This window comes from Castor canadensis, chromosome 5 (genome assembly GCF_047511655.1).
Source record: "Castor canadensis chromosome 5, mCasCan1.hap1v2, whole genome shotgun sequence".
Lineage (NCBI taxonomy): Eukaryota > Metazoa > Chordata > Mammalia > Rodentia > Castoridae > Castor > Castor canadensis.
Genome location: NC_133390.1, coordinates 85,074,013 through 85,093,040, shown reverse-complemented (window position 1 = coordinate 85,093,040; position 19,028 = coordinate 85,074,013). Strand labels below are relative to the sequence as shown.

General features: G+C 36.0%; 1 protein-coding gene and 1 pseudogene across 7 annotated transcripts in view; one reads left to right on the top strand and one right to left on the bottom strand.

Annotated features, from left to right (window-relative positions):
- Vps8 (VPS8 subunit of CORVET complex) overlaps positions 1-19,028 on the top strand; it is a 309,569-nt gene that overhangs the window by 164,369 nt on the left and 126,172 nt on the right. For all 7 annotated transcript variants that reach the window (XM_074073616.1, XM_074073619.1, XM_074073618.1 and 4 more), the window contains 3 exons: positions 8,918-9,140; positions 12,571-12,660; positions 15,353-15,404. In XM_074073616.1, coding sequence (XP_073929717.1) covers positions 8,918-9,140; positions 12,571-12,660; positions 15,353-15,404 — 365 coding nt within the window. The remainder of the gene's footprint in view (positions 1-8,917; positions 9,141-12,570; positions 12,661-15,352; positions 15,405-19,028) is intronic.
- LOC141423155 (DNA mismatch repair protein Msh3 pseudogene) lies at positions 16,708-18,515 on the bottom strand (annotated as a pseudogene).

The window sequence follows — 19,028 nt, the reverse complement described above, 5'->3', positions numbered from 1 at the left end:
TAGAGATTGTAAAAGTAAAAAAATGTATGATTTGTATTATATTATTTGTATATATGTATGATTTTTATTATATATATAATACTGTATATGTACATACAATTTTTTCTTTTTCCGTACATATACTATTTATGAACCATCACTAAAGCATAGTATTTCATAGTATCCAAAAAAAGGCTAGGTTCATTTTGCCTATGCCATGTTTATTTTTAGGGCCTTTTTATTTAAAATGAATCAGTGTAAATAAACCATTGATTAGGCTTTGTTGGTTTAAATAGTAACTATATAAATTAACTAACATGCTAATTCACAGTTTTTCATACTCATAATAATAGCCAGGTATTCTAAACCCTTTATATTAATTTATATAATTTTTCTAGCAACTCATCTAGTTGTTATAATGATGAATAGGTCTTATTAATCCCCATTTTACAGAGGAGGCACCAGATGTAGAAAGGAATGAAATGACTTGCCAAAATTCATACTCACAAGTTCTTGGGGGAAGGTGGGATTCAAACACAGGAGTATAGCTCCTGTATTCTTGGTCTTAAATCACTAGCTCATATCACTTCCTAAGTGGTAAAGAACAAATGTGAGGATCTACTACAGATGCTCCTAAAATCCTGTACAGCCCTGAGTTTACCCATTGACCCATGAATTTATATATGTTCTGGTACCTGGTTCTTAAAGGTTGATCATACTTTGAAGTGTCAGTGAAGAGCTGGGGATGTGGCTCACATAATAGAGCACCTGCTTAGCTAGCATGAGGCCCTGAGTTCAAACCCTAGTGGTACCATGGTGGCTTACACCTGTAATTCTAGCTCCTTGGGAGGCTGAGATTGTGGGGCAGATTGAGAGAGGAAACAGTTTGAGGCCAGTGCAAGCACATATTTCACTAGACCCCATCTCCAAAATAACCAGAGCAAAATGGACTAGAGGTGTGGCTCAAACAGGAAAGCCCTGAGTTCAAACTCCAGTCCCACCAAAAAAGAGAGGGAGGGAGGGAGGATGGACAGAAGGAAGGAAGGAAGGAAGGGAGGAAGGAATCAGTGAAGATTATCAAGAGAGCACTTATTTAACACGTCAGACCTTTAAGTCATGGATAGCTGTAGCTTCTCTTACTTGGTACTTAAATTTATTCTGGTGTTAGTTATTGTGTGATATGTAATTAGTGAAATATGTTGTATTTATGACAGGAGCATCGTTGAGAACATTATATTATACGTTGTCTTCTTTGTAAGGGCCTAAAGGAGAAATTTATTTTAGGTGTTAGGGTCAGAAATACTGTTGCATTTTCTGAATAGCTAGTTTACTTTTTGTTGATAGTGAATTGTATAGGAATTATTGCTTGGCAAAGCACCATGATACACAGTTAATCTTATCTTTTCTATTTTTGTTTTGACAATACAGGGATTTTTAATTCAGAGCCTCACACTTGCTAGGCAGGCACTCTACCACTTGAGCCATACCCCTGCTCTCATGCATTTTGCCTAGAGCTGGCCTTGGACTGCGATCCTCCTACCTATGCCTTGCACGGAGCTGGGAATACAAACGTGGACCACTACACTCACCTTGTTTGTTGAGATGGGGGCTCACTAACTTTTTGTGGAGGCTAACCTCAAACGACCAATCTCCCCTCTCTGTAATCTGGGATTACAGATGTGTACTACTATGTCCAGCCCTCACACTGTCTTTTCTTTTTTTTTTTTCTTTTATTATTCATATGTGCATACAGGCTTGGTTCATTTCTCCCCCCTACCCCCACCCCCTCCCTTACCACCCACTCTGCCCCCTCCCTCTCCCCCCCCACCCCCTCAGTACCCAGCAGAAACTATTTTGCCCTTATTTCTAATTTTGTTGTAGAGAGAGTATAAGCAATAATAGGAAGGAACAAGGGGTTTTGCTGGTTGAGATAAGGATAGCAATACAGGGCATTGACTCACATTGATTTCCTGTGCGTGGGTGTTACCTTCTAGGTTAATTCTTTTTGATCTAACCTTTTCTCTAGTTCCTGGTCCCCTTTTCTTATTGGCTTCAGTTGCTTTTAAGGTATCTGCTTTAGTTTCTCTGTGTTAAGGGCAACAAATGCTAGCTAATTTTTTAGGTGCTTACCTATCCTCACCCCTTCCTTGTGTGCTCTCGCTTTTATCATGTGCTCATAGTCCAATCCACTTGTTGTGTTTGCCCTTGATCTAATGTCCACATATGAGGGAGAACATACGATTTTTGGTCTTTTGGGCCAGGCTAACCTCACTTAGAATGATGTTCTCCAATTCCATCCATTTACCAGCGAATGATAACATTTCGTTTTTCTTCATGGCTGCATAAAATTCCATTGTGTATAGACACCACATTTTCTTAATCCATTTGTCGGTGGTGGGGCATCTTGGCTGTTTCCATAACTTGGCTATTGTGAATAGTGCCACAATAAACATGGGTGTGCAGGTGCCTCTGGAGTAACCTGTGTCACAGTCTTTTCGGTATATCCCTAAGAGTGGTATTGCTGGATCAAATAGTAGATCGATGTCTAGCTTTTTAAGTAGCCTCCAAATTTTTTTCCAGAGTGGTTGTACTAGTCTACATCCCCACCAACAGTGTAAGAGGGTTCCTTTTTCCCCGCAACCTCGCCAACACTTGTTGGTGGTGGTGTTGCTGATGATGGCTATTCTAACAGGGGTGAGGTGGAATCTTAGCGTGGTTTGAATTTGCATTTCCTTTATTGCTAGAGATGATGAGCATTTTTTCATGTGTTTTTTGGTCACTTGAATTTCTTTTTTTGAGAAAGTTCTGTTTAGTTCACTTGCCCATTTCTTTATTGGTTCATTAGTTTTGGGAGAATTTAGTTTTTTAAGTTCCCTGTATATTCTGGTTATCAGTCCTTTGTCTGATGTATAATTGGCAACTATTTTCTCCCACTCTGTGGGTGTTCTCTTCAGTTTAGAGACCATTTCTTTTGATGAACAGAAGCTTTTTAGCTTTATGAGGTCCCATTTATCTATGCTCTCTCTTAGTTGCTGTGCTGCTGGGGTTTCATTGAGAAAGTTCTTACCTATACCTACTAACTCCAGAGTATTTCCTACTCTTTCCTGTATCAACTTCAGAGTTTTGTGACTGATATTAAGATCCTTGATCCATTTTGAGTTAATCTTGGTATAGAGTGATATACATGGATCTAGTTTTAGTTTTTTGCAGACTGCTAACCAGTTTTCCCAGCAGTTTTTGTTGAAGAGGCTGCTATTTCTCCATCATATATTTTTAGCTCCTTTGTCAAAGACAAGTTGATTATAGTTGTGTGGCTTCATATCTGGGTCCTCTATTCTGTTCCACTGGTCTTCATGTCTGTTTTTGTGCCAGTACCATGCTGCTTTTATTGTTATTGCTTTGTTATATAGTTTGAAGTCAGGTACTGTGATACCTCCTGCATTGTTCTTTTGTCACACTGTCTTTTCTTAACCAAGTGTTTGCTTTACCCCATTTTCATACTCACTTCCTTATTATTTACATTAAAAAAAACCAGTTGAAATAGTTTATGGATTAGTTTTACATATTTTATTTCATTTCATTTATTTCTTATAATTAAGGGAGGTGATGTTATCCTTGTTTTCAGATGAGGAAATGGAGTTAAAGAGGTGTTCCTAATAATATTAAATACTGCAATCAACTGAAATATTCAACTAGAGATAATTGTAAATGTGATGAAGTGAAATACCTGAAAGGCTCAATTTTATTTAGAGAGGAAGGTAATATATACCTTTTACTCTAAGTAAAATGGATTCTTTCCACCTAGAATGGTATCTGGCATGAAGTAGCTATTCAGCTGATGGCTGAGTTAATGAAAAAATTCTGTTTTTCAGGGTGACTTGTGATCATTATCTCAAATACTTGAGTACTCTGACAGTGACATAAAGTCAGAATGGCTCTACCAGTGGTAAAATGAAAGTTAGCATAGGAAACAAAGAAAAAAATCAGTTCTTTCAGAAATACTTTTGTGTTATTCTCAATGTTTTGGATATAAGCATTGCTTTTATAGACGATTTGAAAAGAAAATATTCTCCAGCTTTATTTAACCTATTGACAGGCAGAAAATGAAATAATTTCTGCATTAAATTGCCTATATAATATAGAAGGTAAAATCTTGTTTAGATTTTTACCAAATTAGAATCTATTATCATTTTGTTTTTAGCAATCTTTCTTTCCTTGAATTTTTCTTGTCTCATGAGCATGTTTTCTTCTGGAGTGTGCCAGGAGTAAATACAGTATTTGTTGTTGGAGATCTCAAAAATGCCAGCAGTTGTAGCATATTCCTGACCTCCTGAGTGCAGGGGTCTCCAGGGTCCTTTGTCTAGCTCTTCCTTCCCTTCTTCTTCCTGCTTATACATACACACTCCTAGATCAAGGAATGTGTATTTTCTCTGGGCCATGGTATAAACAGAAATAGTGTGGCTTTCTCTCTCTCTTTTTTTTTTTTTTTTTTTGGTTCATTTTTTTTTTTCTTTTTTCTTTTTCTTTTTTTTTTTTTTATATTTGCTGTGTTACTTGGGATTGAACTCAGGGTCTCACACTTGCTAGAAAAATGCTCTACCACTGAGCCACCGCCCCACCCCCCAATTCTGTTGTTTTTTTTAATTTGCTTTTTCAGACAGGGTCTTGCATTAACTTTGTCCTGGGCGTGCTTTGAACTGTGATCCTCCAATCTCTACCTCCCAAGTAGCTAGGATTGCAGACAGGCCTACAACACCATGCCTGGCTTGTTTCTGAGATAGTGTCTAAGTTTTTGCCCAGGCTGGACTTCAACCATGATCCTCCTGTCTGCCTCCTAAGTAACTGGGATTACAGCTTGTATCAGAAAATAGCATTATATACATAATTTCTTGAAGTTATTTTAACTTTGCCTGTACTTTTAAAAGTAAGGAGAGTAGCTCAAATCACCTTGGAATTTATTAAATTTCACTTATATGTAGTGGGAATTAATTTATTTGGCTCTGGTTGTGTCTTTAATATAGGTTAGCAAATGTTTTGATTGCTGACATGCTCAGGCTCCCTTCTGTGTTTAAATGTCTTCACATTTAAAAAATTATAAACTGATTATGTACAAAGTGAATTTAACCGTTTTTCTGTATCTGAAGTTAAAGTGATAAACTCCAAAAACAACTTTAATATGAGAATTATGAAGTGAAGTTTTTAGGAAGACCTCTTTGGCCCTGTATTATTCACGATGGATTTTCTGTTACATTGGCTGGAGGAAGCTAAGCTTGAAATGGTAAACAACAGGGTTGAAGCCAGCCCTTCTAGGAAACCAAGTCAGTACCCCCAGAGAGTAATGCCCAAATATAGAAAGAAATGCAAGAGCTAATAACTTTTTCCTGTGTACTTTTCTCTCTTTTCCCTCTCCCAATGCCCTAATAAATATTCTTCCAAAATGACAAGACTATGTCTTAGCACTTTGTTTCATTTTTATTTTGAGGTAGAGATGCAGGTAGGTGTTGCTGAATTTGATTTTTCTTGCTTTTTAGCACAGCCTCTGACTGGTTAAGAAAGAAGTGTGTGGCTTTGCCAGTTATCTTTCCAGCATCTCATGTTGCCCTTTGTCACAGGGCTGCCCTGTCTGTCAGCTTTTATGCTGTGTTTACTGGATTCTTAGTTTCCTTTAACTCTCACAAGGCTTTTGTACTGAACTAAAATATATAATTATCTTTCTTAGCATGTTATTTTTAACAGTGCATTGTGCAGTTCGGGGGCTGGCAAATATGACATTTTCTGTGAATTCATTGAAACTGTTTTGTTACTCTTACTTTTTCTTTGTTATAGGAAAACTTCATTAATCTCAGTTTCTTTGGCTTGGCTAGTAATTGGTACTCACAAAAATATGATGAACTATTGATTAATATGGAACCAACATGAAAAATGTTGAAGTGGAGGGGAAAATGATGGAAAAATTACATTTGTGCATTTCAGGAAGAAATAAGTGGATATGGATTTTCCCCCAGGGTAGTGCAAATGCCATTTATTAAAAGGTACTCAAGACTCTGGTGTAGTTGTAGCCAGACTGATTCCCACCTTCTAGGACATCAGATGAGGCAACCTCCTACTCCACTCACTCTTTTCAAGAGCTTCCTTGACTTTTTTGTGGAACTTGTTATGAAAGACCACAACTATGGATAAACAAACCATCTGCCATTTTCCAAAACTAACATGACACACATATAAAGGAATTACACATTTAGATAAAATAAATTATCATAAAGATAAATATAATTAGCATAGTTTTTGCATTTAAAAGTGGGATGAGTGAATAAATGAATGATACAAAGAAATATAATTTATAAAGGGAAACATGGAAAATACTCCATTTTTTCAGTTAACATAGTATTAAAAACGATGGTTAATTTGTACTTATTATCAGGGGAAAAAACCTCACAATTGTCTTGTGAAACTGGTATAATTATATATTGCTGATGGAACTATAAATTTATGTTGTGCTACTTTTTGAAGTGTACAGAAATTTTCCTGTCTTTTCCCCTCTTTTTTTTTTTGCAGTGGTAGCGATTGAACCCAAGGCCTCATGCATGCTAGGCAAATGCTCATCACTGAGCTACATCCCCAATTCCCAAATCTTTTCACTTAAGTTAAATTTCTAAAAAACAATGACTAAATAATTATGACCCCCCCACACATGGGAAAGGCTATAAATGCATATATTCATTGAGGCATCACTCGAGATACTGGAAATAAGTGACACATCTAACACCATAGGAATAGTTAAGCAGATTCTGATACTCCAACATATTGAAGCATTGTGAGATAGGCAAAGTGGCTATTTTAAAGAGTAAGTAGCTGCAGAGAAAGGGGAACACAGCCAAAGTGGAAAACAATACAGAGATTCCTTAAAAACTAAACATAGGCTGATCATATGATCCAGCAATTCCACTGTTGGGTATATGTCCAAAAGGAAGATATCAGTATGTCAAAGAGTTATCTACACTCCCATGTTTATTATGGTACTGTTCACAATAGCGAAGATACAGAATCAACTGAGAGGTCCATTAACAGATGAATGGATGAAGACAAAAGTAATACATATGCACAGTGGTACACTATTCAGCCATGAAAGTGTGAAATTCTGCCATTTGTGGCAACATGACAGGCCTGAAGGATATTATGTTAAGTGAAATAAATCAAGCACAAAAAGTCAAATACTTACACATGAAAACTAAAAAAGTTTACTTCATAGAAGTAGAGGGTAGAATAGTAGTTACCAGAGGCTAGAAAAGGGGTATATAGGAGGATGCAGTGGAGAGAGGATGATTAAAGGGTACAGGGAGCCAGGCTGTTGGCAAATATCTATAATCCCAGCATTTAGGAGACTGAGACAGGAGGTTAGTGACTTTAAGGCCAGCCTGGGCAACATAGTGAGAACTTGTCTCAAAAAACAAAGAAACAACAACAACAAAAAAAGTACAGGATATAGTTGGATAGGAATAGTAACTTCTTTTTTTTTTTTTCAGTGTATATTAATTGTACAAAGGGGTTTCATTGTGATATTTCTATATATGCATATAGTTTACTTTGGTCAAATTCACCCCCTCTCTACTCTTTCTTATCCCCTTTCCCCAGGAACATAACTTCTAACATTCTGTATCATAGTAGGATAACTATGGTTAATAACAATTAATTGCATATTTCAAAATATAGCATGAGAGAGAGAATTTTGAATGTTCCCAGCACATGATAAATGTCTAAGGTGGTGGATATGCCAGTTACCCTGATTTGATCATTACACATTCCTACATGTATTGAAATATCACATGGTACTCTGGAAATATGTATATTATGTGTCATTTAAAAATAAAACGACCCCAGTACATTAATAATAAAAAGTAAAAAGGTAAAAATAAAGTGAATATTTTAAAAAATTCAATAGAATAAAGTTGCAGACTTCAAAAAAGAGCAAGTAGCAGCTAAAATAATGCTTATGATATTGCATAAAAACAGAATTCAGAGTAGTATCTATGCTGAATATGATTCATTATTTATGGACTAACAAAATAAATATGAAATAACTAAAACACAATTGTTGGGGGGTGATGGCATTTAGAGAAATTAAAATTTTTTTTCTGTCATAAAATTGTTTCTAGGTATATATTTTAAATATTAACCTTCTTTTCTTCTCCCTTTAATCATTGCTGATTTTCTTTGGGAAGCAAAGGGTTAGAGCAAGACAAGAAGCTTTTGGCTCTTCAGGTAACCTAGGAATATTTAGGTACTAGAAACGAGGAAAGATAAATTACAAATTGTCCTTTTTACTTTTCCTACTTCTTCATGTCCGCTCTCACCTGCTCCCACATCTGTATTACTGCCTTTTAGAAGCAGTCTGCTGGAATCGATTGGGCACAGGATTTAGGCCAGAAGGTTGGGTTCATATTCTGACTCCATTATGTTACCTTTAACAAACCACCAAACTTATGCAACTTCTCTTATTTATGTTTTGTTTTTGTTTGTTTTGAGACAGGATTTCACTGTGTAGTCCAGACTGGCCTCAACTTGCAGTCCTCCTGCCTCAGCCTCCAAAGTGCTGGGATTACAGGCATGCACATCACCATTTATGATAACTTCTCCTATTTGTAAAAGAAGTACTAGGGAGATTAATTGAGTATATATATATATATACATACATGTGTGTATATGTATATGTACATACATGCGGGTATATATGTATATACACACATTCATAACTACATATACACACAAGCACACATATATATGCATACGTGGCTATGTTTTTGAATATGAAGCTCTATACAAATATTTTTACTGTTTTAATAAATTCATGAATAAGTTGAAATAGAGAAGAGATAGACTTAGAATAAATTTAATGGATATTTGGAGTATTTCTAAAATTATTATCTTTCTTTTTTTATAGGGATCTTTTATTTAGCCAAATGTATGACAAATTAAGTGAAAATTCAGTGGCCAAAGGAGTGTTTCTGGAGTGCCTTGAGCCATATATTTTAAGTGATAAATTGGTGGGGATCACACCCCAGGTCATGAAAGACTTGATTGTTCATTTCCAAGATAAAAAGTTAATGGAAAATGTGGAAGCCCTCATTGTACATATGGATATTACCAGCCTAGATATTCAGCAGGTAAGTTTATAGCCAATCTTCTAACTTACAGAATAAACATTATTAAACATCATTCCTTTAAATAGTGTTCCTTTATTGATTATATTTACTTGAGTGATAAGGCCTCAGTCTGCCTTCTACAAACCCATTTATTTATTTATTCATTTATTTTTATTATATAAATGTGTATTTGTCAGTATGTTAGTGAAACCCCTGCAAGCCAAGGATTGTTGTCTTCTGTTTCTTTGACGTTCTCCAGGGCTTTTGGCATAGAGTTTATATTTAATATTTGCTTAACAGACACTTCTTGACTGATCCTTCAACAGTTTGTTCACTAACATGGCTTTCATCTAGCAGGTCTATTTCACCCTATGGGTACTTTCATGAATAGTAGGATATTTTTATTTGTTCATGTTTTGTTTGTGTGTTTATTTAATTTTTGCAGTGCTGGGGATCAAATCCAGGGTCTTGTGCATGCTAGGCAAGCACTCTACTACTGATCTACATCCCCAGCTCAAATAGTAGAGTATTTTTACCTTTAAGAAAATGATGCCATTTTTTAAACAGCTAGTATATAAAGCAGAGTTGAGCTTTGAAATGCAGAGGATGTTATGAGAGGCAAATTACAGTACTTCTTAGCATGAGCAGCCAGTCCACTGTTTGATAATATGCCTCCAGTGTATCAGAGGTTCCCACAGTAAGCTTTCAGTCTTTAATTGAGGGTCATTATCTATTCTGGCTTAAGACATTTCACAATTTAGTTCTTTAATTCCACATTAGTCCCAATAATGATCATCTTTCTCCTGCAGAAGTGCTAAGCCCTCTTGAGCTAAAATATGGGTGACTTACAAAGTTCTTAGAAAGACCAAAAGCTTTTTAAAGTGTCCAAAATCACATAGAAATGAAGGGTTTGGAAACGTAGTGAATGTTTTCTTTCTGGAATTGCTGTGAGTGTACAAAGTAAAGCCAGATCCTTTCTTTAGCATGTCTCTCTATTATACAGGGAATTTGGCATGGCCTATACAGTCTGACAGTACTCCAGTGATTTGAGAGCAGAGCATATTCCCAGTCCAACTTCATGTGACTGTCACATATAGGAGAAATTTTTATTTCTTAACAGCATTTTCAGCTTTTCCCCAACATAATGTAAATATGCTTTGATCTTTTTTTTAAGCTGAAACAAAAATCAAATAATCATCCCCTCAGTTTTTCACCTCTCCCCGTCAAGCCTTCACCTCTTCCTTCCTCCAGGTTGCTAATCTGACTCTTTCCTCCCAGACACAGGAACTCTCTAAAAGCATTGTATTGGTTGCTATTTCCACTTTTTTCACATCCTAATAATGACCTCTCTGCACTGTATCGAATAATTTTTTTAGTCCTTATTTTACTTGCTCTTTCTGCAGGATTTGTTTATTGATTCAAAAAGTGTTTATTGAGTGTTAGGCTCTGAGGTTACTGCAGCTATCTTAGTGAACAAGGCTTGTTTCTCATAAAGCTTAAATTTTAGCAAAAAACTTTGACAGCAAATAAATGCACCAGAAGGTATCAGAAAACAAGTGTTACATTAAAAATCAAAAAGGATGATATGGTAGAGGGAGAATGAAATGCTACCTGAGATTGGATAAATATAGAAAATCTTTCTGAGGAGACAGTGTTGAGTCTTGGAAGCTGAGTGACAGGAAGGAATCAGTAATGCATAGACCTTGGAAGAGAAAACTGTTATAGGTCAAAGCTAATATAAACAGGGTAGAAAGGATTCTGCCTTTTTCAAGTAACAGAAGAAATGCAAATAGATCTGGAGCTTGGTGAGAAAGAGAAGGCAAGGTACAGATTTTCCCATTTTATTCTAAGTGCTGTGGAAAATCAGCAGAATGTTTCAAGCAAGATCACTGTGGTCCCAGAGATGGTAGCAGTGAGATAGAGAGAATTGCCCTGGTTTTGGATGTTTTGTAGAATTGATTTGCTGATGAATTGGATGTGAGAATGTGGACTGTGGGAATGGAAGAATTTAAAATAATGACTACTTTTTTGTTGTTGCTTGTGTTTTTTGCTTAAAAACAGGATAGATAGTGATTCCTTTAAGAAGACTGAAAGACTAGGGCAGGTATAAATCTGAGAGACAAAATCAGGAGTCTTGCTTTGCTATTTTATTTTGCAATATCTGCTAGACATCCGTGAAGATATTAAGGAAGTGGGTAGTCAGGTGGAAGGGAAGGGCTGAAGCTTGAAGTGTGGTAGTCATCAACAAGAAGATGTAAGCTTATGACCCTGGATGAGAGAAAGGGTAGAGAAAGAAGAGAAGAGATCCCAGAACATGCCTTCCTCTAGAAAGACTGTCTCAAGACACCTCACTTTCATTTTACTGCTTCTCCCTTTGGCTACTCCCCATCATTCTCCTCTGCCAACCTCTGCTCTTCTATTCTAGCCCTTTGGTCAGTTAATAGTATCTCATAGCTCTCGTAGGACCAGAATACAGAGTGCCCTGTACTGCAGCTCATCTATTTCCTTCCCCTACGTATTTTCTCAAGTGGGTCTCTCCATCCTTAAACACTTCAAGTTCCTTTCCACTGTAGGCCCTTCATCTTTACTGTCTTCTGCCTACAGAGTCCCTCAGTCCCCTTCAGCTTCTGCTCACATGTCAGCATCCCTGAGATACAAGCTTACACATTGCTCCCTCAGGGATGACTTTTTGAATACTGCAGAGAAGTCAGGTTCCTTTATAATGCTTATCACATTTGTAGATAATTATTTGTGTGATCAAATATCCTCCCCAATTACTAGCTCATTCCATTTTGTGCGCCTTCCTTCTTTTGGTGGGTATCTAAGATGAATGTAACTTCTATAAGGGTAAGACCTAGGTCAGGATTGCCAGTGCCTAGGAGAGAGCCTGAATATAGGTGTTTTGTAAATATTTTTTATATTTTAACTCTTCATTAAAAGTAAAATGAATCCTAACCAGATGCCGGTGGTTCATTCCTGTAATCCTAGCTACTTGGAGGTAGAGATGAGGAGGGTCGTGGTTTGAAGCCAGCCTGGGCAAATAGTTTGTGAGATTCTATCTCCAAAATACTCAACACAAAAAAGGACTGTTGGAGTTGCTCAAGTGGTAGAGTGCCTGTCTATTAAGTGTGAAGCTCTGAGTTCAAACCCCAGTATCACCAATAAAAAGGTAAAATGAATTCTGAAAAGAGGAAGATAGAGAAGAAATAAAAGTAGACATTGAAGGATGTTTAAAAGTAGCTATTGCCCTATTTAAAATAATAGTGAACCTGTAGTAATACTTACCCAGGTATTATTGTGTTTGAGTATTTCAATTTCAGTTTTTATCAGAGAAAGAGTAAGAAAAATCAGGGAAGAGAATTTAAGCTCTTCTCCATTCTTAAAGCTTTAAGAAAAATAATTGGTGAGATGTGCTGAATTATATGGAGCAAGTAACTTTTCTTTTTTACAGGTAGTTCTTATGTGTTGGGAAAATCGCCTATATGATGCCATGATCTATGTCTACAACAGAGGCATGAATGAATTTATTAGTCCCATGGAGGTAATGTTGTCTGTTAATTTTTCCCTGTTCTCCCCTTGCTTTGAATAGATTATTTTCATGCAATTATTTTAAAATTTCTTATCTATTATACTTGCACCCATTTCAGCTTGGAACTTACAGGTCATCTTTATTTTTTAATATTTTTGATATTAGACCTTCAGCCCCAGTAGCCTTCAATTTCATATCTTCTGTCATTGCTTCCTTGTTTATCTGCATATGTAGATATTTAAGTCTCAGGGAACAATAGATAAAAGTAACACTTGGTTATGAGACTTTATTATTTTTTTCTGCTAAGAATTTTTTACACTATAGTAACATTTCCAAAAAGTATAAGAAACTTACTTTATATACTTATTATACATAATAACCTGCTACTGGGTAATGCTATTTTTGCAAATATATTTTGCTGGGAGTGGGTCCTGAAAATGGTAGGAAGTCATTATTTATAAAATTGCAAATGTTTGAATATTTCAATTTCAATTTTTATCAGAGAAAGAATAAGAAAAATCAGAGAAGAGAATTCAAGTTCTTTTCCATTCTTAAAGCTTTAAGAAAAATAATTGGTGAGATGTCAATTCAGACAAATTCAGAATTGTGTAGCATTGTTGGTAGTATTTTTAAAAATTTTCCTTACCAAAAGGACCTGAAAATTAATTAGACTTTGATTTTATCCTTCTTGTTATTTGCCTTACATTGGCTAATAGGACTACAGTTATGTGTAGTACCTTCCCAGGCCACTGCTTTATTACAGTGACTAATGTACCTCAAAAAAGCCAGGCATCTACTGCTGGCATCCAGTCAAGTTTTTTGCAAATTTGATGACATCCAAAACTATCTTCCGTGTTATTAAGTCAGCAGTCGGTCTGAAATTTCATGCTTTTTAAAACATATTAGCTTGTTGGGTAAGTATCCCTCTAATCCATGACTCTTTAATTTTGGTCATACCTCTCTTCCCTTGTTCAGTTTCTAAAATTAGTGCCACATTTCTCATTAACTGAAGTTGACCCTGATTGTCCATGTGTCAAGTATTCTTTCCCTTAACACCTCTCAGCTGCTTCCTCATGAAGGTCCAGTGCTTCCCTGAGAAAGACGCTGCCTGCTTGGTGAGGTCCAGTACTTCTTGCTTGCAAAAATGTTCTGTATGCCCCTTTTAGACCACAAGTAGAAAAAATTAATGTAGTTTCTAGTTGCTCTCAAAATAATTCCTCAAAACAGATTTGACTTTCATTCTACGTTGACAGAAATGGTTGCTACTTTTGAATTTTTTGTTTTGTGTAGGCTTTACTCCTCACCGTCTGCTTTACAGGTAGACCCTGTATCTCAGATGGAGCACTGGGATGTTGAGGTTATCTTGTTCTGTGTTCAGAGTAGTTTTCAAGCTTAGTGGCTTTCAGCAGGAGCTTGGCATTTATTATCAAATAGCAGTGGGAGGTTAAGTGCATCCTGTGGTTCCTCTTTTATAATTCTCTTTTCACTGTTTACAGTTTAGCTGTTTTCATGAAGTTTAGCTGTTTTCATATTTGAAGAGGTATGCTTTAAGAGGTTTCTTTTGAAATTTTCTAGGTTTTTCAGAATGAAAGATAGCATCATCTCATCACAGTTAAATGACTATGGTAGCCTCTGAAATCTTTCCTTAATTTAGTTTTTGTTGCTTCTGAGAAAAAAGTAGTGCTTTGTGTTGGAAGGAAAAACTTTTCCTCTATCAACTTAGGTCCCAACGGTGGTAAACAGTGAGGGGCCAGTGGGAAAGGAACTACAATATGCAGATTAATGGGAGAAAAGACAAGGCTTATCTTACATGTATGGAAGCACTCTGTACTCCATAATGATTAGCTCTGTGAATAGCCAGAGGTAAAGTTTACATGCCAGCTGAACAAAGAACAGGAAGAGGATGGAGGTAGGGCTTCAATGGGAAACTATGGACAGTTCTTTGGGATATATATAGGTATGTGTGTGCGTGTGTGTGTGTGTGTGTGTGTGTGTGTGTGTATGTGTGTTGGTGTGGGTGTGGGGGTGTGTATATATATAATTTTTTTGAACTTAGGGTCTTACTATGTTGGCTGACCTCAAACCCCTGTGACCTTCCTGCCTCAGCCTCTTGAGTAGCTGGGACTAGGTTCATGTCCCACTTTTTTGGGCTTCTTGATACTAATGGACGGCTAGATTTGAAGTTCCTAGTGCTATGAGCTAGTTTTCTCCCAAAGAGGAAACTTGCTCTGGGGGATCCATGGTAGCTGTATTTTTGGGAGGCTCTGCTTAAGTTTAGAAAATGGAGTTTTTGTTTTGTTTTTTTCCCCCTGTGGCTGCTAATTGTTTAGATGCTTTCAGTTTAAAGTGATCTTCATTACCACTTTGGTGGGATATTAATCTCTTCATTTGTTTACTATTTTTTTTTTAAAGAATAAGCTCTTTTAAGAACCTGAGATACCTTATATCAGAAATTACCATCTCAACAAAGACCTTCGTATAACTAGTTTTTATTAAATGGTTTCTTTCAGTGAGGAATATGGTCAAGGATGATTTTCCCTTAGTGATTCTTCTAAACAGTGTGTGTACATTGTTTTATATTTAATTTCAACAGCAAATGACTAATCCCATCAGAGAAAGGCAATTAAAAATATAAGATTCTTAATTATCTTAAAAATTATACTTTGAAATAATGGTGATTATTTTTCTATTAATTTTAATACAGAAACTTTTCAGAGTCATTGCTCCTCCTCTGAATGCAGGAAAAACACTAACAGGTATTAATTTTATAAACCTTAATTTTTCTTTTTTTTATATTTAAATGTTATAAAATTTACCAATTTTCTGTGTGCCCTGTGACTTTCAGTAATCATATCATATAAGTACCACCATAATGAAACCATAGAAAGAACTGCATGGTTCCTTTCAGTAACAAGTTCTTCTTGCACCCTTCTATTTCTAATCTCCGTTATGATGTTGTTCATTTAAAAGTATGTTATCTAATCTCTACCTATTTGTGCATTTTCCACATTTCCTTCTGATACTGATTTCTAATTTCTTTCTACTTCAGAGAACATGCTTTATAATTTCTGTCTTTTAAAATTTCTTGAGATCTATTTTATGGGTTAATATATGGTCTGTTGTGAAGAATATTCCATGTATAATTGAGAATAATGTATTGAATATGTCCTGTTGGTTAGTGGAATGTTCTGTAGCTATCTGGAAGGTCTAGTTGGCTTATAGTTTGTTCAAGTCTTCTGTTTACTGTTCATCTTCTACTAATTGTTTTATCCATTATTGAAATTGGGTTATTGAAATCTTTAAATATTATTGTTGCATTGTTTATTTCTCACTTCAATTCTATCAGTTCTTGCTTAATTTCTTATAGCAAGTATTCATTAAATATTTATCACTTAGACAAATGATAATTTTATCTAACAGTCTTTAAATTGCTTAAAACTCTGACAACATTTAACTTTTCAAATTGCATGTGACTTTATTCCTTTGGTTTTGTAGTTTCTAAAAGTTAGGTAATTATGTTTTTTATCAAAAATTCTTATCACAAAAAATGGTGAATAAGCTGGTGGCATTATAAAATTATTTTAGTTCAAATGAAAAGGTAAGATTCCTGCCAGATTTACACAGTTGCCATTTAACTGAACTGAAACAAATAAAAATATGAATTCAATTTTTATATCACTCTCTGAAATTTCCTGAACTGCATCCTACCATGTTAGGCATTATTTACAAGGTTTTGATTTTATGTGAAACTTACTGTCTATGAAATTTTCTAATTACATACTGAAAGTCTTAATAATAAAAAGCATTTATACTTTGAAAAGTCAGAAACACAAAACCTGAGAAAAAGCCTTTCTTCACAAGAGGCTGCTCTGCTTCCATTAGGAATGATTTTGGCCATAATGTTATGCTCACATATCACACAAAGATAAGTGTTACTGGAGAGTCATTTTCTACAGATGGAACAGAATTTTTAATTGGCAAAAAAGTTTTATTCTCTATTTTTTGTTTAAAAATATAGTCTTCATTTAATTAAGAAGAGAAGAATGTATTTCTTCCATTTCAAACTCCTGTCTGCTGTTGCAGGTCTTTTGCATTATGTAAGATCCATAACATTGCAAAAAAGATCTTTTCTTTCCATGTTTAAACCTTCCAGCTCTTTTGACTTGTAAGCTCCTTTCTTTAAAATTTCTCCAAAAACACCTACTAGTTTAGTCACATTTAGTCTATAATTTTATTGCAGTCCCTCTGGTTATTTGACAAAGCAACAGTCAGGACTTGTTCTTCACCTGGCTCCTGTTTGCTTTCATCCTCATTGACCAAGAATCTCATTGGTAATTCTATACCCATTATGAGTAACTTTCTTTCTAGTTTTTTAACAAATTGGTGGATAATGAATGGCAGGCAGGGTTAAGGATTTCACATCTCTAATAAAATATTCAATGCCATCATGGGTACTTGTCCCTCTTCTCAATTTGTCCAAGATCACCAAGGACTGGGATGTTGCTTTTCTGACCATTTCTGCTGCCAGTCAGTTCTTCCATAATGTCCTCTGCCTTTATATGTATTATCTGGAGCACTTTTCTTCCTGAAAATGCCATCCACAATTCCAATTGTCTTTTCCTCTGTAAGAACATTGGGGCCAGTCTGAGCCAGGATAGTAATCAGTGTAAGTTGCTTTATGTAGGATCTCTTTATTTTGGACTGGTCAGTTCTTGGGCAGCAATTTACAGTTTTGTGTTCACCTTCACTTCAGTTCACTCTTGGGCGGAGTTTCAAAGTCAGCCATTGGTTATAAGAAGGGGCCTTTTCTGATCTTCCCTGGTATGTGCTCAGTCCCGCACATGTGCAGATCCTTCCAGAATTCCAGGAATATGTTGGAGCTTTTCAAACAACCTGCAGACCCATTCTCCAGTTATTCCTTATAAGTTTTTTGAAGGGCCTGTTGTTACTTACAACTGCTTCAGACAGCTGTAGGATAAACAGTAGGCTGCTTGTTTTTTTTGCAAATGCACTGGGGGTAGTGCTGTTTTGAGTCAGAATAAGGAAAGATGTGTAGAGATTCTGGATTCTGTTATTTGTTTATTTTTCCCACTGAGTATTTTCTCTGCTTTGTTTTATCAGATAATTTCCCTGAGAATGGAGCTTTAAGTGAGCTGCAGATTGGTCCAATAGTAACGATTCTCTTGGATAGGGTAGTTGGGGAGCTCTAAACCTATTATTTTCTCTCAGGTGGGTGCTGCATTGCTGGCTTTCACAGTTGTGCAGTTAAGAGGCTATTGGATTTATTTATGTATTTGTTTATTTTAGTGAGCAGGACCAGCATTTGAACTTAGGACTTGAAGCTTGCAAAGCAGATGCTTTACCACTTGAGCCACACCTGCAGTCTGTTTCACTCTGGTTATTTGGAGTTGGGAGTCTCTCAAACTATTTGCCTGGGCTGGCCCTAAACCACCATCCTCTGAATCTCAGCCTCCCAAGTAGCTAGGATTACAGGTGTGAGCCACCAGTGCCTGCCTGAGGCTGTTAGTTTTAAAAGCTTTAGTGATACCAGGGAAAGGAGGGTAGTACTAGTAAAGTCACAACTGTAGAACCCTCTGTCCTTTCTGAGATTCAGGCTTTATATGCAAATAAACATTTCTCAGAGATGACAGATCTTTAGTTTTTAAGAATTCTGAAAAAGCTGATTTTGACAGTTTTCCCTGCATTAATAGAGGAACATATTTTTGGAGGCCCTTACTCTACCATCTCAGGGTGTGTTTTGCTATGTTTTGTCCTCTTTCTGTCTGGTCTGGGCTTTTCTTACTCTTCTCCATGCTAGATAATTTCTGTTCCTCTACCTTGAAGTACCTTGGTGTTTCCTCTTCCATGTCCGTCTGTTGTCGCAGTCACTCAGCAAATTTTTATTTTCGACAATTGTATTTTTCAGTCTGTAATTTCTGTTCCTTTTTTTTTAATGGTTCTGTTTTCTGCTGCAGCTCATTTATCTATTGAAATGTTCATGTCATATTTTTGCTTCATTGAGGAAATTTATAATAGTTCCTTTGAAGTCCTGGTCTATTAGCTCTAACACTTTATTCATCTCAGGATTGGACTTGTTCAGTTTCTTTTCTTTGAAGGTTTATTTATTTATTTATTTGTTTGTTTTTTCATATGTTGGGTCATTTTGAGTTGTGTCCTGGTATTTCAATGTTACATTGTGGAGATTCTGGAGTCTGTTATTTTTCTTGACTGAGTATTATTTTTTTTCTTTGTTTTATCAGGCATTTTTTTTCTCACTGACTTTTTGTCCAGGTTGGCCACAAACTGTGATCCTTCCAATCTCCATTCCTGGTTTCTTGATTTCACTTTCCCTTAGGCCAGAAAGACTAGGAGTCTTTCCA